The sequence below is a fragment of the Mobula hypostoma genome, chromosome 3 (assembly GCF_963921235.1).
Source record: "Mobula hypostoma chromosome 3, sMobHyp1.1, whole genome shotgun sequence".
In the NCBI taxonomy this organism is placed as follows: domain Eukaryota; kingdom Metazoa; phylum Chordata; class Chondrichthyes; order Myliobatiformes; family Myliobatidae; genus Mobula; species Mobula hypostoma.
The window spans coordinates 46,961,983-46,986,090 of NC_086099.1; the positions used below are offsets into that span (position 1 = coordinate 46,961,983).

General features: G+C 40.4%; 1 protein-coding gene across 2 annotated transcripts in view; it reads left to right on the forward strand.

Moving 5' to 3' along the window:
* The window catches only part of ndufaf2 (NADH:ubiquinone oxidoreductase complex assembly factor 2), a 115,865-nt gene that overhangs the window by 77,333 nt on the left and 14,424 nt on the right, over positions 1–24,108 (forward strand). Inside the window, exon 2 of one of the 2 annotated variants that reach the window (XM_063042979.1) lies at positions 6,150–6,239. In XM_063042979.1, coding sequence (XP_062899049.1) covers positions 6,150–6,239 — 90 coding nt within the window. The remainder of the gene's footprint in view (positions 1–6,149; positions 6,240–24,108) is intronic. The other variant, XM_063042980.1, reaches the window with a different exon arrangement.

Consider the following 24,108-nt stretch of genomic DNA (forward strand, 5'->3'; position numbering starts at 1 on the left):
AGCATTACAAGTTAATCATTTGATGTCTCATTAAATTTTCTACATCGCAGCGTTGGGCTACGTAGTAATGTGTTTGAATTCAAACCTGTCAGTGACTAACAGGACAAACACCATTCTTGATTAGAGTGCTAGTCTTTCATAATAATAACATTTCCAGTTTTAAATCTGTATCCAGCATTATCACAGTTTTATTGCAACTAGGAGAAGCTGAAATTATAGCATCCTTTAGAGTTTGCAGATGTCAATACTTGTTTATCAAAGGTGTTTAATTTCTGATAAATTATTGATTACAGAAATATCAAAAAACAGCAAAAGGGCATTCATGTTCTCAAGTCCTTTCCGGTTCTTGTACACCAATTCCATTGGTTTCATTCCTCTGCTCTTTCACTCTAGTATTACAAATTATTCAGTCATCTTTTCAAAACCCTGTTTGATGCTCATGGCAGTGAGTTATAGGTCATGACTAGTTTTCCTGTATTTTTTTTCACTTATTTTGTCCCATACTACTTAAAACTTACACTTTTAAGAACAACTTTTTATTTGACCCAAGTCCATCATGGTCTTGGAAACCTATGTCAAATTTCTTTTCAATCTTCTTTCCAACAAGAATAATCAGCCTCCACTAGTTCTGTGCCATAGCTCTTTTCGTTGAATTGTCTTTTCCAAGAGCTTTCTTTATATTTCAGTGCATTAAGTTTCACCTTTCACTTCCCTACCCATTTTAGTAATCTTTTAGTTTCCTTTTGCAGTGTATCAACCTCTACCTTGATCGATCCCACATCAACCCCACTTCTCTCCTTGGTGGCACTTATTACTTATAAGTAAAGAAAGTGTTTTGTGCTTATTAACCACATTCATTCTTCAATTTCTCTCTTTCATTTACCCCTCAGCTTATTATAGAATCCTAGAAAAGTATAGCATGGAGATGATCCTTATTAGGCCCAACTCGCCCATGTCAACCACGATGTTTACCTCAGCTACTCTTATTGGCTGGCATTAAGCCTGTCTTTCCTAACCAGATACCTATCCAATTGCCTTTTAAATATTGTAATTAATTGTATCTGACTCTACCATCTCCTCTGGTAACTTGTCCAGATAGTTAGCACCCTGTTTGTCCAAAAATACACCCCCTCAGATCTCAAACAAGAGAAAATCTGCAGATGCTGGAAATCCAAGCAACACACACAAAATGATGGAAGAACTCAGCAGTCCAGGCAACATCTATAGCAAAGAGTACAGTCGACATTTCAGGCCGAGACCCTTCATCAGGACTGGAGAATAAAAAGACGAGGAGTCCGAATTCAGCAAGGCATCCATGCAAGGCTTATTGAGAAAGTAAGGAGGCATGGGATCCCAGGGAACATTGCTTTGTGGATCCAGAACTGACTTGCCCACAGAAGGCAAAGAGTGGTTGTAGACAGGTCATATTCTGCATGGAGGTCGGTGACCAGTGTGTGCCTCAGGGATCTGTTCTGGGACCCCTACTCTTTGTGATTTTTATAAATGACCTGGATGAGGAAGTAGAGGGATGGGCTAGTAAGTCTGCTGATGACACAAAGGTTGGAGGTGTTGCGGATAGTGTGGAGGGCTGTTAGAGGTTACAGCAGGACATTGATAGGATGCAAAACTGGGCTGAGAAGTGGCAGATGGAATTCAACCCAGATAAGTGTGAGGTGGTTCATTTTGGTTGGTCAAATATGATAGCAGAATATAGTATTAATGGTAAAACTCTTGGCAGTGTGGAGGATCAGAGGGATCTTGGGGTCTGAGTCCATAGAACACTCAAAGCAGCTGCGCAGGTTGACTCTGTGGTTAGGAAGGCATACGGTGTATTGGCCTTCATCAATCGTGGAATTGAATTTAGGAGCCGAGAGGTAATGTTGCAGCTATATAGGACCCTGGTCAGACCCCACTTGGAGTACTGTGCTCAGTTCTGGTCTCCTCACTATAGGAAGGATATGGAAGCCATAGAAAGGGTGCAGAGAAGATTTACAAGGATATTGCCTGGATTGGGGAGCATGCCTTATGAGATTAGGTTGAGTGAACTCGGCCTTCTCTCCTTGGAGTGACGGAGGATGAGAGGTGACCCTGATAGAGGTATAAGATGATGAGAGGCATTGATCGTGTGGATAGTCAGAGGCTTCTTCTCAGGGCTGAAATCGTTGCCATAGGAGGATATAGGTTTAAGGTGCTGGGGAGTAGGTACACAGGAGATGTCAGGGAACACACATAAAAATTGCTGGTGAACACAGCAGGCCAGGCAGCATCTATAGGAAGAGGTACAGTCGACGTCAGGGGTAAGTTTTTTACTCAGAGAGTGGTGAGTGCGTGAAATGGGCTGCTAGTAACGGAGCTGCTGGCAGGGATGACAGCAGAGCAGGATCTGCTAGAAAAGGATCCTTTTCTGCTTGGCTGCCAGTGACCAGTGGTGTTCTGCAGAGGTCTGTGTTGGGACTGCTTTTTATGCTCTATACCAATGGTTTAGAACAGTGGTCCCCAACATCCGGGCCACAGACACCGGGCTGCGAAGCATGCTGGGGTGCAGTGGTAGCCGAAACACACCCAGCACATCTTTAAGAAAAAAGCCAAAATAAACAAGCTAATTAAAAAAGCCAGTGGCACCTAATTAATTAGCTTGTTTATTTTGGCTTTTTTCTTAAGGATGTGCTGGGTGCGTTCCGGCTACCATTGCACCCCTGCATGCTTGGCGGCCCGGAGATTGGGGACCACTGGTTTAGAAGGTAGAATAGATGGCTTTGTTGCTAAATTTGCAGATGATTTGAAGATTGGTGGAGGGACAAGTAGTGTTAAGGTAACAGGAAGGCTGCAGAAGGACATAGACAGTTTGGGAGAATGGGCAAGAAAGTGGCAAATGAAATACAGTGTTGGAAAATGCATGGTTATGCACTTTGGTAGAAGAAAAAATGTGCGGACTTTTTTCTAAATGGGGAGGGCACCCAAAAATCTAAGATGCAAAGGGGCTTGAGAGTCCTTGTGCAGGATTCCCTGAAGGTTAACTTGAGGGTAGTGTCAGTGATGAGGAAGGCAAATGCAATATTATTATTCATTTCAGGTAGTCTAGAATACAAGAGCAGGATGTAATGCTGAGGCTTTATAAGGCACTGGTGAAGCCTCACCTTGAGTATTGTGAACAGTTTTGGGCCCCTCATCTTAAAAAAGATGTGCTGGCATTGGAGAGGGTTCAGAGGAGGTTCACAAGGATGATTCCAAGAATAAAAGGGTTATCATATGAGGAATGTTTGATAGCTCTGGATCTGTACTTGCTGGAATTGAGAAGGATAAGGGCAGATCTCATTGAAACTTTCTGAATATTGAAAGGGTTGGACATGGTAGATGTTGAAAGGATGTTTCCCATTGTGGAGGGACTCTGGGACAAGAGGGCATAGCCTCAGGATAGAGGGATGTCCATTTAAAACAAAGAAGCGGAGAAATTTCTTTAGCCAAAGGGTGGTGAATTTGTGGAATTTATTACCACAGGCAGCAGTGGAGGCCAGGTCATTGAGTGTATTTAAGGCAGAGCTTGTAAGGTTCCTGATTGACCATGGCATGAAAGTTTACAGGGAGAAGGCCGGGCAGTGGGGCTGAGGAGGGAGGAAAAGGGTAAGCCGCGATTCAATGGCAGAGCAGACTCGATGGGCCAGTTGGGCTCATTCTGCTCTGATGTCCCATGGTCTTACCTTAAACTGGTGCACTCTAATTTTAGACTCCCTGTCCTGGGAAAGAGATGGTAACCATCTAGTTGTCTATTTCTTGTTTCTCATAATTTTATAAACATTTAAGGGTACCCATCAGCTTCCTACATTCCAGAAAGAATAAACCCAGACTTTGCAATCTCTCCTTATAACTACAATCCCCCATTACAAGCAACATCCTGGCACATCTTTTCAAACTGTCTATTGCTATCACGTCCTTCCTATAGTATGGCAACTGGAAATGTACCCACTATTCTAAGTGCAGTCAAACCAGTGTTTTACACATTTGTACAGGGCCCTGGTGAGACCACACCTGGAGTATTGTGTGCAGTTTTGGTCTCCAGGGTTAAGGAAGGACATCCTGGCTGTGAAGAAGGTGCAGCGTAGGTTCCAGTAGGTTAATTCCTGGGATGTCCGGACTGTCTTACGCAGAGAGGTCAGAGAGACTGGGCTTGTACACGCTGGAATTAAGGAGATTGAGGGGGGGATCTGATTGAGACATATAAGATTATTAAGGGATTGGACAAGATAGAGGCAGGAAATATGTTCCAGATGCTGGGAGAGTCCAGTACCAGAGGGCATGGTTTAAGAATAAGGGGTAGGTCATTTAGGACAGAGTTGAGGAGGAACTTCTCCCAGAGAGTTGTGGAGGTGTGGAATGCGCTGCCTCAGAAGGCAGTGGAGGCCAATTCTCTGGATGCTTTCAAGAAGGAGCTAGATAGGTATCTTATGGATAGGGGAATCAAGGGTTATGGGGACAAGGCAGGAACCGGGTATTGATAGTAGATGATCAGCCATGATCTCAGAATGGCAGTGCAGGCTCGAAGGGTCGAATGGTCTACTTCTGCACCTGTTGTCTATTGTCTAATTACAGCTTGACCTCCCAACTCCCAATTGCCTTGGCATTTGGAATATTTGCCTTCCTAGACCTTTTTCATTGTCCTATCCACCCGTGTCACTATTTTCAGGGAAATATGGGAGTAGCCCCCAGGTCTCACTGTACATCAACATATTTAGTAAATATTTGACCACACAAAGTGCATTACCTCATTATATTCAACCCAATTCTCTCAAATTATTCATCTTGTATACATTATATTCCAACTTCTTCATATTCCAAATTTCCTTTTGTCATACATGATCTGGCTTTATTTGCCCTATCATCCTTCCTTATGAAGTTTTTCTTTCAATTGCTACTAGTCCTTCCACATTATTAATATAAATCTTATGATGGTTACTGTTTCCAGTTGTACTTGAGATACCATGTTCCCCAGAACAGGATCAGGTATTTCCTCCTTTCTCATTTGGACCAGAACCTCCTTATTAAGTTCTTCTGAAGACAATTTCTTTGGCATTTCCTTTAACATTCTTCCATTTAAAATCAGGAAAAGCTGAAATTCCCTCATGTCACTACTTCCTTTTTTGCACATTGCTGTAATTTTCCTATTTGGTAACTCATAGGATACCACTAGTAGCATGAAAGCTCTCTTTTATTCTTAACTTGAAAATGATTATATTCTTTATTACCATCAACAACCTCGTGCACCAGTACCATGATCGCTTCCTTCATCAGTACTGCCATGCTGCCAACTTGTTTTCCTTTTCTTCCTTTCCTGAGTACATGGTATTCAAGAAGGAGGGAGGAGAAGATGGCGATGCGACGCAGCTCGCAGCGGCCACTCCGGTGGTGATGTCTGTTATTTGTCAAGTAGGGTGCCGTGCACAATCCTGATTTGATGGAGACGGACGTGAGAGCACGGTGAAACTTCTGAAATGCCTGCTTCGCTGCTGCTGCTACTGTGTGGTCCAGAATCTCCGGAGGGGAAGGCCCCAAGTCCTCGATTTTGCTTGTTGCTCGGTGGCCGGGGCGGGGTCGAAGTGCTCGGCAGAGGATGGTGCTCAGAGAGGCTGTGTTGGAGGGGCTGGTCGGAGGCTCGAAGTTTTTGGACGGACTCAGAGTCCGCTGCGGTCGGGTGCTTCCAATGGTGCTGCATGGGCAAGTTTGGGGCGCTTGGAGGTTCATGGCAGGGAGAGTTTCTCCCTTCTGCCACCTGCATGAGATGATGAGTCTATCAAAACTTTGAGACTTTTTTTTACCGTGCCCATGGTCTGCTCTTTATCAAATTACGGTATTGCTTTGCACTGTTGTAACTATATGTTATAGTTATGTGGTTTTGTCAGTTTTAGGCTTGGTTTGTCCTGTGTTTCTTGTGATATTATTCTGGAGGAACATTGTATCATTTTTTTAATGCATACATTTCTAAATGACAATAAACGAGGACTGAGTGTCCTCATAATCTTAAAAAAAAGATTATTTGCAAAATCCTGTTCTGGTTTTTGATCCATGTTTCAGTTACCACTACATCATAATCCCACAAAGCTATTTGTGCCTCCAGGTCTACAACCTAATTCACCATACTTTGTGTTTGGTCCTAGGACAGACGATTCGCTCAAGAAGAATAATAGAAACAGTCAATCCAAAAGAAATTGAATATGAACTTGGAAATATTCCCCTTGAATGGGAAGGTAAGGATTTACTTTTTCAGCATGCAAGCTCAGAATGTGTCATGACAGGTTGTGCTCGGTGACTGTCTACAAAATCTACTGTAACATTTACATCTCACAAGAGCATTTTCAACTAGATGGATCAGTGTCATGTGTTAGTCTTGCTGGGTCTGTATACTCAAAACTGCACCTTCGATCAAATAGTGAGCTGCAGCAGCTGAAAGTGACGGCTCACCACCATCTGCTCAGGGGGACTTATCATGTGTAATAATCAACCTTGTCATGATCTACAAATGCTGTAAGACAAAATCTTAAAAACAAAATCTAAAAACTAAAACTAAAATAGAGAGACGAGATTTGCAGATACTGGAAATCTTGAGCAACCTGCACAAAATGCTGGAGGAACTTAGCAGGTCGAGACTAATGCTGTTTGTGTGCACTTTATTAATAAAACAAGCTGTCACCTATATTCTTGTACTGTATCCATGTTGTTTTAACAATAGACAATAGAGACGCAAGATACAAAGTGTCGTGATGAAGGGTCTCGGCCTGATGCATCGACTGTCAAAATCCCTCCATAGATACTGCCTGATCTGCTGAGTTCCTCCAGCATTTTGTGTAGCTTAAAAATAGAAAGAACCTTGTAAATGTAAATATTTGTTAAAAGCAGGAATACTTTCATCCTTGCCCACTGTCGTCCTTTCCTTGAATCCATATGTTCGCCATTAGACAGACTTACCCCAACTAGAACAGGTGAAGCAGCTTCTTTTTATCAGCTAGAATTTATTTGAAGTATATTAAAAATTAACACTGGTTAAATGAGAAAAGGCTTTGTATAGAACTGATATACTACACATGGCACTGAACCACATTGGTCATGTCTGTGACCTTGAATACTAGGATTGTAGTGTTTACTAATTTCTTCCACATATCAATTCTGCATTTCTTGAATAGCAATTGTCTCCTTCAATGATTTTTGTTGACTGCTTAAAGGAGCAATCCATTTGTGAACATGTAGCCAAGTTTTGTTTTGAGGTGGAGGAGGATAGGATTCATCATAATGTGACATTCTGTGTAAATATTCCTTGATGTATTTTCATCACTGCTCCTTGTTTCAACTGATGTTTTTCAAAAAGGCATTTTTTAAAACTTAAAAATCATACCTATCGATGACATTCAGATTGATTTTTTTTCCAGTTTCATAAATTTGAAGGAATTAAGAATTTGTGTGTTAGTACTAGACGTGCTCACCTCCCATTGCTTCCTCTAAACTGAATAGATATTCAGATGTTCACACCTACAACTGCAAAAATGCAGCCTGTTTTGTTAAGGCAAGTGCAAGGTGGAAACTTCCATTAGTTTAGAACAGTGGACAAGTTATCTTATTACATGATGAGTTAGAATATAAATAGGTGCAGGAGTGGGCTATGTGGCTTCCCAAGCTTCCTCTGTCAGTAGCATTTTTGGCTGATTTGATTTTGACCTCTGCTCCATTTTCTTTCCTGGTTTCTAATACCCTTAATTCCTCTAAGTACCAAAACCAAATACCAAGATAGACTGAAGAGACAGGGTGTTGGGATCCAGGGCAAGAGCCAATTTTTTTTTTGTTTGTTTTTGTTTTTTTTTTTGTTTGCTTGCTCTCCACAATGGTCACTCCTCTGTCCATGGCACTGAGGCTATGAAGGCTACCCCAGCTGCTGTGCTCCGTGCCTGCTAATATGATGAGCTGATAAACAAGGCTTAGGGCCTATGCTGGGCTGCTCCGGAGTTCACATGTGAGGACTCAGTTTTGGTTCGCTTCAATTGTTTGCACGATTTGTGTTTTTTTTCTTGCGTATTGGGTGTTGGTCTTTTATTCGTATTTTTATTCTTTTTTTAAAATTGGGTTCTTTCAGGTTTCATCTCTGTAAAAAGGAAACTAATCTAACAGAAATGGAGAATTCTTTCAGGAAAGCTTTCTGTAGGATTCCCCACTGTAGTAATCGGCAGTTTTTGGGCTGGTGACTCTTCATCTTGAAGGCTTGGGCTAGTAAGTGAGAGCTGCAGATAGGACATACCTCGGTCTTAAAGTAATTTCTATATATAAAGAGCTTGCAAAGCCAATATTCTCTTTTTGCTCTTTTTCCACTTGAAAAGCAATGTACTGTTTGTTTTTATGGCATAAAATGAGCAAGAACCAGGTTACTTCTGGATAACTTGCTGAACTATTCAGGTGTAGTTAGGAAGACAAAACAGTCTTTGGGATTAAAAATCTAAGGCTTGATGATATGTTCATGGCTGGCCCATTGTTCATTCCTAATTTCCCCTGCACCACTCCTTCTCCGAGTGATAGTAGTGAAACAAATAGTACAATCTCTACTTTGTTAAGAGTTGAGATTCGGTATGACATCTAAAACTTTGACAAACATACATGTGTAGTGGAGAGTATATTGACTTGCTGCATCAGAGCCTGGTATAGAAAATACCAATACCCTTGAACAGAAAATACTATAAAATGTAGTGGATCCAACCCAGTCCATCACAGATAAAGCAAATCTACATGGAGTGTTGTCACAGAAAAGTAGCATCCACCATCAGGAAGAAAGTATAGAAGCCTCATACCACCAGGTTCAGGATCAGTTATTTCCCTTCAGTCATCAGGTTCTTGAATGAGAGGGAGTAACTTCACATTTTCTATCACTGAACTGTCCCCTTAACCTATTGACTCACTTTCAAGGACTCTTTATCCAATGTTCTCGATATTTATTGCTTATTTATTTATCATTAATATTTTTTTCTTTTGCACTCGCACAGCTTGTTGCTTTTGCACACTGGTTGTCAGCCCAGTTGGTGTTGTCTTCCATTGATTCTATTTTGATTATTGGATTTATTGAGTATGCCTACAAGAAAATGAATCTCAGGGTTGCAATTGGTGACATACATGTATTTTGATAATAAATTTATTTTGAATTTTGAACTTTGAACAGTCCAATAATGTCATGCATATTATTATTTATTTTCATTCAAGGTTTATTTAATTACTTGAATCAGATTTATGAATATTAATTTAATACTAATCCCACTCAGTCGGTAGATACTGATTTATACTATCAGGAGTGAGATGTGGTTGGGAGGCAATGTGTAGAATTATTTTACCCACATTGATACTGATTCTCTTGAGGAATTGGCGGATTTGTCAAAATGGGAAAATGGATAGCTAGAATGAGAAGAAGAATGTTTTTCTTCAAAACTTTTAGACCAGCCTAAGAAATTCCTTGTATTTCTCCCAGTTATAAGAGGGATTACTCTTCAAGTGTACCTCATAGTCTGTAATACATGGCTTTGGGTAATGAAAGACATTATGAATTGTCACATTTTATTTACGAGGTATCTGTCTCACGAGCGTTGATTTTTTTTATTCTCTTGGTATAAAATAGTGCAAGAAGTAAAGCACAGTTTGCTATTGGTACTCCTTTCCTCACTGTTTATTCCAGCTTGTCGCCAACTCGCCATCAGCAGTGTACCATTGTGTATTGGAATACGTACTCACATCACCATAGGTTTACTGTCCATTCATATTATATTTGGCTACTGTAACAGTATTTGTGTGGATTCACAGTCCCAAAATGAGGTCTAATAAATTTACTTGATTTTCATGAATCAGTGGAACAGAAACTGAAACAGATGCATCACAGAAGCATGATTAAGTTGAGGTAACAAATTTGTCCTCGAGTCAGGCCTTTTCCTTTCCAGTTTCAATATTATCTATCATTAATTTAATATATAATTCTCCCTTTTAGAACAGAAATAAAGGAGTTCAATGTCCAAGTAAAACGATTCAATTACTGTTAGTCACAAATTAAAAAAAATAAAGAAATGAGAATGTGTTTAAAAAGTTGATAAAATTTTTCTATAAAATTGTTACTCTTTGTTCCAGCAGGAAAATAACCAGTTAATATCAAAGCCAAGTCTCCTTAATGTTTCTGCAATGTTCCAGATGGTATCAGAAATCTTAGTCAGTAAATATTTGAGTGAACACTACCATAAGATATTGGAGCAGAAGGCCATTCGACCCATCGAGTCTACTCCTCCATTCAACTATGGGCTGATCCATGTCCTTTGATGCCCTGGCTAATCAAGGACCTATCTATCTCTGCCTTAAATGCACCCAATGACTTGGCCTCCGCAGCCGCTCATGGCAACAAATTCCACAGATTTACTACCCTCTGACTAAAGTAATTTCTCCGCATCTCTGTTCTAAATAGACGTCCTTCAATCCTGAAGACATGCCCTCTCGTCCTAGACTCCCCTACCATAGGAAATAACTTTGCCATACCTAATCTGTTCAGGCCTTTTAACATTCGGAATGTTTCTGTGAGATCCCCCCTCATTCTCCTGAACTCCAGGGAATACAGCCCAAGAGCTGCCAGATGTTCCTCTTACAATAAACCTTTCATTCCTGGAATCATTCTCATGAATTTTCTCTGAACCCTCTCCAATGTCAGTATATCCTTTTGAAAATAAAGAGCCCAAAATGACACACAATACTCCAAGTGTGGATTCACAAGTGCCTTACAGAGCCTCAACATCACATCCCTACTCTTGTATTCTATACCTCTGGAAATGAATGCCAACATTGCATTCGCCTTCTTCACAACCGACTCAACCTGGAGATACCAGCAATACAGTACTAGGCTATTTTCATGCATTTTATTCAGCTTTAGGGAACTGGACACTATCAGCAGTTGTACCATTTTCTTGAACCATTGCAATCCTTATGAAGAGAGCTGTATGATTTAGGTCCAGTGATAATGAAGGAACATGAATACAGTAGATTCTGGTTAATTAGGCCATTGGTTAATCAAGGCCACCAGTTATTTGGGACAACTCTTAAATAACAAAGAACTAACCGAGAATATAGCCAGAATTTCCTTTGTTTATTTGGGACAGGAGACTTGCCAAACTGTTTCTAGCTAGCATCAGCCATGTGCACTTGTGTGACTGTTAGACACCCCACTGTGCTTAGAGTGAACAATTTTTAAATAATGTCAATTCTGTGGTTTGTGTTCAAAAAGCAGTGATTTTTGTCACTGATAGCTGGTGAGAAATAAATAAGGCATTTCAGAATGGTTTTGCTCACTGTGGTTTCAAGCATTCAGGCTTGGAGATGCCAGAAACAGCGTTAGATATTGGTTTTTAAATAACACGAGTTGCATGTGTTTACTGGGTATGTTATCCTTTTGGGCCAACAGACACCAATTCAAAGAGCAGTGATTTTTGATCATTTTGTTTTTTGATTTTGGCTTTATGCAGGAAAGCAATGAAGGCAGTCCATTTTCTGTTATTGTTTTGCCTTGTTCTATCTAAATGCACTTTGTAATGATTTGATTTGTAAGAATAGTATACAAAACAAGCTTTTCACTTTATCTCAGTATGTGTGACAATTTTAAACCAATTCCAGTATATCATCAAAAATGTCTACTGTGTGGGCCATGCCATGTTCGCATAGCTCCCATTGGGCAGGAGGTATGGAACCCTGAAATCCCACATCACCGAGTTCAAGGCCAGATCCTTTCCTTCAATCATTTGATTCTTGAATGAACCTGCAAAACCCTGATCAGTACAGTTTAGCAGAGCTTTGTTCTAAATGGACTTTTTGTTCAAATTGTGTTCTTTCTTGTAAAAAGTGTGTAATTTGTTTAATTTGTGCTTTTCTTGTGAATGCTGATTATCCGATGCTATGTGCCTGTGATGCTGCAATGGATAAAGTTTTTCATTGTACTCGTGCATACATTTCCTTGTGCATATGACAATAAACTCGACTTTGACTTCCTAGTTATACAATTTATGCATTTGATAACAGCAAGAAGAGACAATAGACTCAAATCATCTTCCCTTAAATTTGCATAATAGGTTTCTTTGTTATCGTGAGATGACTTGGTATTCAGTTTTAAAAAAATATTTTCTTATCTCATTCACAAAATACTGGGAGCTGCTGTTGGCCCTCAAGCCCATTCCACTGTTTGATATTATCAAAACTGAACTGTCGGCTTCAACTCTGTTCTGTCAGTTCCTCATAACTCTTAATTTTTCAGTCTTTTAAATGTTTATGTATTTCACCATAAATATATCTAATGACATGGTCCCCTCCACCATCGGTAGCAGAGAGATTGAGAGATTTACTATTCTTGATGACTCAGTTTTAAAGGACCAACCCCTTATTTTTGTTGTTATGTCCCCTTATTTGTGACTCACTTGTGGAAACATCTTAATACCCATGGTATCAAGCCCCCTAAGAATCTTCTATGTTTAAGTAAGATAACCCTTCATTCTTTAAAATTCCCGGGAATGCAGACCCGAACTGTTTAACCTCTCCCTGCCCTGCTCATCCCAGTTATTATCCTGGTGAATCTCCTTGGGTCTGTCTGTTGAGCTTTAGTGATTTGTGCCTGGAACACCCATCACCCAGGACATGTCCTCTTCTCATTGCTACCATCAAGGAGGTGGTACAGGAGCCTGAAGACACACACTCAATGTTTCAGGAACAGCTTCTTGCCCTCCACCATCAGATTTCTGAATGGACAATGAACCTACGAACAGGTTGTTCCTTCCCCGCCCCCCTTTTTTGTACTATGTATTTAATTTTATTTTTATATGTAGCTATTGTAATTTAGCTTTCCTTATGTATTGCAATGAACTTTTGCCATAAAACAAGAAATTTCACAATATACACCAGTGATATAGGTCCCGCTGAACGTCAATGACTCCACATTCTTGGTTTGACACAGACTAGCACAACCTGAAATGATTTAGTACTCCACAATGTTAAACAGGAGGATGTGGCTTTTTTTAATGCTCCCTTTTGACAAACCTAGATTTTCTAATCAAAAACAAGAAAAAATCTGCAGGTGCTAGAAATCCAAGCAACACACACACAATGCTGGAGGAACTCAGCAGGCCAGGCAGCATCTATGGAAAATAGTACAGTCTCTGGCCAAAACTGACTGTACTTTTTCCTGTAGATGCTGCCTGGCCTGCTGAGTTCCTCCAGCATTTTGTGTGAGTCACATAGGTTTTCTAACTTTTTTTTATCCTCACAGCAAATTCAGTCATAGTTCCAATGCAACTTTAAGTATCACAGCCCAACCATTTATTTCTGACCCAATCCTGTGGGAGGTTCATCTCTTTTATTTTTATCAGTCAACCAGATTGAGTAACTACTTTGAGCTGCACATCTAAATTTTCATACTTGGAGAGGGTGTTTCAAGAGAAGAGAGGAAAAGGATGGGAAGGGGAAAAAAGGCAAAGGGATATTTACCTAAATACCTTTTTTGTATGAATGTTATTACTTATGCCAAAATGATCGTCGTTTGTATGTGCATGTTTTTTTTCCCTAGACAGGAGTCTATTCCCCCCCCCCCCCCAAATCATGGCTCTTCAGATTACAGAAATCGGCCCTTACAGAATTTACAAATCACTACCCAAAAGGAATCTAAGATGCAAAATAAAATTTGCTTTCATGATATTTATGTGAAAAAAAACTAAATGAATCAGCATCTCTTTCCCAATCCATATTTCTTTATATATACGCAAATGATGTGCCTTCATGTTAAGGAAAATCACAGTACAGACCATTTTCCAGGAACGCCACCTTCCCTGAATGCTGTGGTAATCTGTATATTTGTCCTTGCATGTGGTGTATTCTGTTGTGGAAGTCCTCTTGCGTAGTTGTGTACAGGGATTACATTCCTCTGTATTGATACGAAGTGACAACTTTGGTATATGTAGTTGACCTTTAGCTGTGTCATGCAGGAGCAGCAGATGAAGAGCTACATTTCAGCACTTTTTGTGGCTGTAATATAATAGTATCCAGTACTGAAATTATTTTTTGTGGTCAACAATTGCATTTTATCTGTTACTTGCTAAAAGGTAGCTCATCCCAGTGCCATGTGCTTCTACTTTATAGGTAAAAGTTTTTTTTTGGAAGAGTAAGACTTAGTTTTACTGTGTATCCAACTGGAATTATGAAGCAATTAATCTAAATGCATTTGCGTAGATTGGATTTCTGCATTTAGCAGTGTTTTATTAATCACACTGACATTGTCTAATCTTGCATAAACTTCAATAAGGTCAGAATAACCTGCTCCTATCTCTGTGTTGTCAGTAATTCAAAGTCTTAACAAATAGTGTTTTATCACTTACAAACATAAATAGTCCATTTTGCCCCTCGCACTACCACGGCCATTGAATAACCTTATGTCTGATTATATTTTACTTTCCAGTGCTATTCCTATATTCATTGATTCTGTTAATATTCAGGATGTTAGATATATCAAAGATGAGGTTATTACAAGAAATGTCTTTTTAAAAAAAGACAATAATGTAAAACCTATTTTTCAATGAATTTCTTAACTCCTGTTAATGTCTTATAAATGTACCCTGGGATATTTGCTTTTAATTGCATTATATCAGTGTCAGGTCAATGGAATGCTATTTTTAAATGTTAGAAAGAGAGTTAAATTAGACTATAACGATAAAGAGAGCCCACTCAGAAGGCCCAAAATCAAACTGCTCTCTCATCTGCTTCTTCTGAGCTTTTTTCATTGATTTATTATCTACTTATCATTTTCCTTATTCAGAAGCAATAATGCTATTACAACAATTAAAAAGAATAGTGTGAAGCAGGATTATGTCTACAAAATTGTTTTGATTTTGCTTTAATTGGGATTTCAATATCTTATTTACATATTGATAGGGATCAACATAGCCTTCATTTACAAGGACAAAATTCTAAATTAATTTACATTTTGCATCTATATAATGCCTTTCATGAAATAGGGTATAGCCCAAAGTGTTTCACAAGCCTTTAAAATACTTTTGAATTGTGATTGTTTTATGTAGACAATTGTAGGCAACCAAGGCACGGCAAGGTGGCAAAAACTCAAGTTAAATGATCAGTGAATCTGTTTCACTGTTATATTTAATGCTGCAGGAATTTTCTACTTGAGGGGAGGGGAGTGAGAGGGGACCTTAGATTAGTGGGTTATTCAGAGGCTAGCATTTCCTAAAATATAGCATTCATCCACCCAATCCCAAAGCTTGTAGAATTATGTATACAAAGACCCACACCTTTTCTGCTTCGGAGGTAAGTGTACTTCCTCTGGGTTGCAACTGAAATTATTTGCTGCTCAGTTTATGTCAAATGGGCTTTTAAAAGCAAATTCTCCACCATGCCATGGAAATTCTGTAATTGCATGATGCACCCAGAATGCTAGTGTCACCTTGTCTCTTCAGAGTAACAATTTGATTACAATACTGTTTAATTTGAGTGCTCAATTTTATTATCATTATAGTGTATTCTCCACTCGTCCTTGCATTTAATCGACAGAAAGCTCATACATACTAATGAGCATGTAAATTAAAAAGTGAACAAAGACTGTTGAAGTCTAGAGGTATGCTGATGAGGTGACCTATAGAAGCTTATTATGCGATTTAAAAAAAATAATTTAGAAAAGACTTGCTTGACATTTTAACCCACAAATGTACCTTTCATTGAATTGCTTGTAGGTACATTGTTATCCTTTCTTTTCATAAAGTAATTTTTGGGTGTTCTGTTAATTTTTGCAATTAAAACGTCTGCGATAACATTTCTATGTCTTAAAATGAGGCTCAGGTCACTTGGAATAATGCATGCAATAGATAATAAAGTGTATTCTTTTTCGAGTCTTGAAATACAGAAAGTAGGAAATCTTTTAGCAACTTTGTTTTCATTTGCTTCTCACATTGAGTTGTATTAGTTTTTTGTTTTCTTTATCTTTTTACCTTTTTATCTTTTTATCTCTTTACCTTTTTATTTATCTCATGGGCTTGGTATTATTGTGAATTATCCCTCTTGAAAAATTTGATTTTTGAAGGGAAATTTCTTTTTTTATGTAGTCAGAACACTGACATTTGGTGGATCAATTTCTTCTGATCTTTAGGCAGAAGTGGAGGTAAGATTTAGCATTTCTAACAAACAGAAAATTTCATACCATGTTTCCCTGTGACTAGGAATAAAACAGTAAGGAAAGTATCAAAGTACAGAAAATGATAAAATCAGATATCTTGACAACGCAAGACTGCAGATGCTGAAATCTGGAGCAATCCACAGTGCTGGAGGCACTCCAGCAAGTCAGCATCTTTGATGGAAAATGTACAATTAACGTTTTGGGTTGAGATTTTTCACCCAGACTCAGCTGGATGCAGTCCGTTTGAAGGGTCTTATCCCAAAACTTCCATTGTCCATTTCCCTTTCAGAAATACTGCCTAAACTGCTGAGTTCCTTCAGGGTTTTATGTGTTGAAATCAGATATTCAGTCAGAAGTGTTCTTTTTAAGGATCAGTAACCAATAGATTAATTAAGAACTCAACTCATTTAAACTCATTTAAGATTCTGTAAAAATCCTCTTTTCCTGCCTAAAATCGATGAACATATTGCTCAGCATTATCTGGGATGGAATATTTCTGACACAACAAGAAATTTTAACTCTTGGTTATTAAATCCTACTCTTACAAATGTCTTTCTGACTTCCTGCTCTTATATTGTAGCCTTTTATTGTAGGTCTGCTGCTTTATGTAGTGCCCTTGGGCCACAGCTGCCGAGCTATTCAAAATCAGCTTCTGAGTGCTTGCCATGCTAGCTGCCTAACAATTGGGTTACCAATATTCCTTGGGAACCCTCAGGACAGCCCTTACTCCTTAAAAGGAGCAGCCATTAGATCACCCAGCAGGGATTGGGTGTTCTGTGGCTGCAGATCACAATAGGGTTCTGCTCCTCTGTCTGGACAAGTCATCATTCTCATTCTTGTACTGTCATTCTGCAGCTCAGAGGATGTTGCCATTCTTCAGCTTGTATTTCCTACGTCAACTTAGGAAGTACAACCTGCCTCAGGAGCTGCTGATTCAGTTCTATTCAGGAATAATCCAGTCTGTTCTCTGTTTGTCCATCACTGTCTGGTTTGGATCGGCTATGAAACAAGACAAGAATAGACTCCAAAGAACCGTCAGGGCTGCAGAAAGGATTATTGGTGTGAAGCTGCCCTCGACCCAGGACTTGTATGCATCTAGAGTCAGGAAGCAAGCAAGCAGCATCATTGTAGACCCATCACACCCTGGACATCACCTGTTCCAACTCCTTCCTTCTGGTAGGCGCTTTAGATCACTGTATGCCAGGACAAATAGGTACAAGAACAGTTTCTTTCCATATGCCATCAGTCTTATGAACACTTAAATTTTAGTCTATTATAAACCAAGTCCACCTGTACATACACAGGTATACCGCATTGTATATAGTTCAGGATTATTTGCACTATTGTTTTGTTTGCTTTTTGATTCTGTACAGCGAGTGCTCAGGGAAACCGGCATCAAATTCCCTGTATGTGTCCACATACTTGGCGATAATAAAGGATTCTGATTCTGATTCAGGTCAGAACGCCAGGGTGAGCAGCCACTCTCTCACTTGATCTACAAATAATAATCTCGAGGTGTTTGCGATATGTTGGGAGTGTTTCAATGTCTTGGTTTTATCATCATCACCATTATTATTGTTATTATTAACTATTTTATATAGTATTTTATCTTGTATCATATTATATTTCGTGTTGTTCCTATCATCTTGAAGCTTCTTTGCACCTTGTCTACACTCTCAGTTCTGGCTTGTTTAGTATCAATAGCAAACTTAGAAAAGTGACATTTAGTCCATTCACCTAACTACTGATATCGCGTAAGAATCAAGACTCAAATACCAATCCTAGCAGCACTGGTCAAGCCAACCGCCTTGAGAATGTTGTTTTTGTTTCCACTCTTTGCTTTCAGTCCATTATTGCACACTGCTTGCTTGCAGGTTTTTAATCCTAAAGAAGACAATGATCTAGACTCAATGAAAAATTGTACTTGGAGAACAAAGAGAAATCCTTTGATTTATTTTTTAATCTTGATTAAAATATTTCCTTCTTAATGGTCTATTCATTGTGATATTGCCTATTGTGCACCTTAATACATTTGTATTACTTTCCCATACACTGCAAGTAAAAAGAACCTGGGGAACGCAAGACATTAAAGTGGCAGTGCAAATGGATAAGAATATGTAAAAGAATTAACTTGGTTCTTTACATTTGATACTTTGACATGTAAGACCGCAGGCAAGAATGTAATGCTGAACCAGTACAAATTCTTAGAAAGGCTGTAGGCAAATAATTTGTATCTTGTTTTGGGCATCCTGTACAAAACATTGCCACAGCTCATTTGTGAATTCTGGAATGCTAAAAGATTTTGAAATTTAAGAGCTTTGAGAAAATGAGTTTCTCCTGAGAAAGCAACAGATGACGACTTGACTTTTCAGGAAGGACTACTGTATAAAGAAAGCAATATTTTGGTTGATGAAATGATAATGATACTACAAGTTAAGAATGAGAGCAAATTATGACTTTACATATGTTTATGTGTAAATCATTGATAATGTCCATAATTCTGTTTAAAGATGGAGAGCAAACAGAAGTGGTTGATTTGGCTAGTGAGGAAAAGCAAAGCTGCACATCAAAAGAGTCTATAGGAATTGCTATTGTGTCATCTTAATACCAGCTAGCACTTCCTGAATTTTGGAAATTGCATTTAGAGGTTGAGATTTCAAGTACTAGTTCAAGATCTACATACTCTGGCATGAAGTTGTGCTTTGATTCCTTTGACATGATAATTGACTGATTGCTGCGTATTTTTTTTTGCAGATTGAAAGTAAATGTGAATGTGGAGTTATAGAATACACAGAGTATCAGCTTGGTTAAAGAGCACCTTGCATTCAATCAATTTCTGTTCATTTTATGACTTCTTTCATGTGCATCATCTTAAGAAGCAAAAGGTTTTAAACTTTTGCAGTTTTAATGGATTTCCACTGTTCCTGTTGTAACAACTGAAAAAATACCTCTGATAATCTAGTCAGTATTTTGTATAAGTTGCTCAAGGTTTCCAGTATCTGCAGAATCTCGTGTTTATGATAATTTAGTCAACTTTGTTCATGGCGAGTTCCGTGTTCGCCATGATGCGGAACTTTTCTTCCGCCGTCTCCGTCTCCAAGCCTACTTCTTCGGCAAGGACTCTTCCACCCCCACCGATGACCCCTTCTCCCGTCTTCAACCCTCCTCTTCTTCATGGACACCCCGCTCTGGTCTTCTGCCTGCTCTGGATCTCTTTATTGCCAACTGCCGACGGGACATCAACCGTCTCGACTTCACCGCACCTTGTCCCCATTCCAACCTCACTCCTTCGGAACGCTCTGCTCTCCACTCCCTCCGCACTAATCCTAACCTTATTATTAAACCCGCTGATAAGGGGGGTGCTGTTGTAGTCTGGCGTACTGACCTCTACCTTGCCGAGGCACAGCGACAACTCGCGGATACCTCCTCTTATTTACCCCTCGATCGTGACCCCACTAAGGAGCACCAGGCCATTGTCTCCCACACTATCACCGACTTTATCCGCTCAGGGGATCTCCCATCCACTGCTACCAACCTTATAGTTCCCACACCCCGCACTTCCTGTTTCTACCTACTACCCAAGGTCCACAAACCTGCCTGTCCTGGCCGACCTATTGTCTCAGCTTGCTGCTGCCCCACCGAACTCGTTTCTGCATACCTCGACACTGTTTTATCACCCCTTGTTCAATCCCTTCCGACCTATGTTCGTGACACTTCTCACGCTCTTAAACTTTTCGATGATTTTAAGTTCCCTGGCCCCCACCGCTTTATTTTCACCATGGATGTCCAGTCCTTATATACTTCCATCCCCCATGAGGAAGGTCTCAAAGCTCTACGCTTCTTTTTGGATTCCAGACCTAATCAGTTCCCCTCTACCACCACTCTGCTCCATCTAGCGGAATTAGTCCTTACTCTTAATAATTTCTCCTTTTGCTCCTCCCATTTCCTCCAAACTAAAGGTGTAGCTACGGGCACCCGTATGGGTCCTAGCTATGCCTGCCTTTTTGTTGGGTTTGTGGAACAATCTATGTTCCGTGCCTATTCTGGTATCTGTCCCCCACTTTTCCTTCGCTACATCGACGACTGCATTGGCGCTGCTTCCTGCACGCATGCAGAACTCGTTGACTTTATTAACTTTGCCTCCAACTTTCACCCTGCCCTCAAGTTTACCTGGTCCATTTCCGACACCTCCCTCCCCTTTCTAGATCTTTCTGTCTCTGTCTCTGGAGACAGCTTATCCACTGATGTCTACTATAAGCCTACTGACTCTCACAGCTATCTGGACTATTCCTCTTCTCACCCTGTCTCTTGCAAAAACGCCATCCCTTTCTTGCAATTCCTCCGTCTCCGCCGCATCTGCTCTCAAGATGAGGCTTTTCATTCTAGGACGAGGGAGATGTCTTCATTTTTTAAAGAAAGGAGCTTCCCTTCCTCCACTATCAACTCTGCTCTTAAACGCATCTCCCCCATTTCACGTACATCTGCTCTCACTCCATCCTCCCACCACCCCACTAGGAATAGGGTTCCCCTGGTCCTCACCTTCCACCCCACCAGCCTCCGGGTCCAACATATTATTCTCCGTAACTTCCGCCACCTCCAACGGGATCCCACCACTAAGCACATCTTTCCCTCCCCCCCTCTCTCTGCATTCCGCAGGGATCGCTCCCTACACAACTCCCTTGTCCATTCGTCCCCCCCATCCCTCTCCACTGATCTCCCTCCTGGCACTTATCCGTGTAAGCGGAACAAGTGCTACACATGCCCTTACACTTCCTCCCTTACCACCATTCAGGGCCCCAAACAGTCCTTCCAGGTGAGGCATCACTTCACCTGTGAGTCGACTGGGGTGATATACTGCGTCCGGTGCTCCCGATGTGGCCTTTTATATATTGGTGAGACCCGACGCAGACTGGGAGACCGCTTTGCTGAACATCTACGCTCTGTCCGCCAGAGAAAGCAGGATCTCCCAGTGGCCACACATTTTAATTCCATATCCCATTCCCATTCTGACATGTCTATCCACGGCCTCCTCTACTGTAAAGATGAAGCCACACTCAGGTTGGAGGAACAACACCTTATATTCCGTCTGGGTAGCCTCCAACCTGATGGCATGAACATCGACTTCTCTAACTTCCGCTAAGGCCCCACCTCCCCCTCGTACCCCATCTGTTACTCATTTTTATGCCCACATTCTTTCTCTCACTCTCCTTTTTCTCCCTCTGTCCCTCTGAATATACCTCTTGCCCATCCTCTGGGTCACCCCCCCCCCCCGTCTTTCTTCCCGGACCTCCTGTCCCATGATCCTCTCGTATCCCCTTTTGCTTATCACCTGTCCAGCTCTCGGCTCTATCCCTCCCCCTCCTGTCTTCTCCTATCATTTTGCATCTCCCCCTCCCCCTCCAGCTTTCAAATCCCTTACTCACTCTTCCTTCAGTTAGTCCTGACGAAGGGTCTCGGCCTGAAACGTGGACTGCGCCTCTTCCTATAGATGCTGCTTGGCCTGCTGCGTTTACCAGCAACTTTGATGTGTGTTGCTTGAATTTCCAGCATCTGCAGAATTCCTGTTGTTTGCATTTTTATTTACCAGTTAAGTCAGAGCGGGTTCCTTTTTTAAAACAGCAGGTTTTCCACAGTGCAGATGTAATCAATGAGCCAGGGTATGCACCATTCTCCTGCAAAACTATGAATCCCCATTTGAAAGTATTGCAACATAATTGCAAATGGTGGGAAATTCTTTAAACAAGACATCTGAAAGAGTCAATATTATAGAGAGATACAGCATGGAAATGAATCTCTAAATCCACACCAACTATCAAGCACCCATTTTTACACTAATCCCACCCAACCTATTTTATCTCCCTATATTCCACCCAGCTTCCCTGCCCCATCCAGATTCTGCCGTTTACTTACACTACGGGCCAATTTGCAATGGACCAATAGGTATTAACTCACATTTTTGGAATCTGGCAGGAAACCCATGAGATCACAGAGAATGTGTAACTCCACAGTTTGGCATTCAGGACATCTTTTTTGGTCAGGATGTTAAGAATATAATTGCAATAAAGATCTGTTCCAGTTATCAAACAGTCAAGAGAAAAAATGATCAGTCGCAAACACTCCTGCATACATGCTGAACAAGTGGCCAATTAGTAATAAATCAGGTCATAGTATTAGTATGAAGTACAAGAAATCTTTGCTAACACTTTTCCCCAAGAAAATAGAAATCAGATCCAAAGAGAATATCTGTACATTTTTATGCACCAGAAACTGGCACAAAGAGTGGTTTGCTGAAGCAGTCAAGATAGTCGTCACTAGTATAGCAGATGCAGCTCAGATACAGCTGTATTCAGAAAGCTTGTCAAGTAAAACAATGAAAACTGAAAAATTCCCTTGGGTTAAAAGCACTCTAAGTACAAATTATTCTTAATCATCCATATTGATAGCTTCGTTGGATTAACCCAATTAGTTCCAGTGGATGATTGACCATTTATCCGCTTCCACTTTTTTAGTGAACATCTTTTAAATCATTCACCGTTCTCAGACTTTCTGCTTAATTGGTAGTGATTTCATTGATTACATGGAAAGATGAATAGAATTCAAAGTCCTTGAATACAGATTGGTGCCAACAACAAACTTTGTTCTTGTCCTTTTAATATCAAGAATGGCAAACAATCTAAAAGTGTTTATAACTACAGTATCTGTAGCCTTTTCCATTCATTCAGCATGGTTGTCATTTGCATCATGTGTGTTAATTTCCTTTATATTCTTCACTCTGATGACTTACATTATGAGAATTGAGACGTAGGATTAATCCAGAAAAGTGTTGCTGAGGTAAAAGATCACCAGTGATCTTTTTAAATGATGGAATAACCCTGAAGAGCCAAAGAGGCTACTCCCAGCTTCTGTTGTTCATGTTTTTTTGTTCATTGATTACTTCTAAAACTGCACATTGTTCATTCTATCATCCTGTGTCTTATCTGTCAAATGTAGTTACCAATGAAACAACTCTATTCTTGAACATGAAGCAATCTGGTTATATCTTAAATCAGTGGTCCCCAACCACCGGGCCGCGGACCGGTACCGGGCCACAAAGCATGCGCTACCAGGCCACGAGGAAGCGATATGATTTGGCGATAGGAGTCAGCTGCACCTTTCCTCATTCCCTGTCACGCCCACTGTTAAGCCATTACGCATGCGAGGTCATTACCCGCACATCATCCATTTCAGCGGGGGAAAGAGATCAACTCCTCGAGCTTGCAAATGACGGCAGGCTGAAAAGTATGTTTGACATAACATTTCTGCTGGCATTCTGGATCAAAGTCAAGGCTAAAAATCCTGAGATAGCCACGAAAGCACTGAAAATTTTGCTTCCATTTGCAAAATATCTCTGCAATGAATGCAACGAAAACTAAATTGCGGAATAGACTGGACACAAGGAACCCCCTTCGAGTATCGCTGTCTCCCATCACCCCTCGATAGGACCGTGTTATTGCAGGAAAACAAGCCCAGGGCTCCCACTGATTCAGCGATATTGGTGTGTTGCAATGATTTTATATGTTCATACGGGGAAAATATGCGCTGTGTGTTTAATATCCAAACATTACTTAAAATGTTATGATGCTGTTGACTTATATAACCATATAACAATTACAGCACGGAAACAGGCCACCTCTGCCCTTCTAGTCCATGCCAAACGCTACTCTCACCCAGTCCCACCGACCTGCACTCAGCCCATAACCCTCCATTCCTTTCCTGTCCATATACCTATCCAATTTTTCTTTAAATGATAATATCGAACCTGCCTCTACCACTTCTACTGGAAGTTCGTTCAATACTTACTTCAAGCTCCCCTGTAATTGACATCACTATATTCATGCAGGGAAAATATGCGCTGTGTGTTTAAT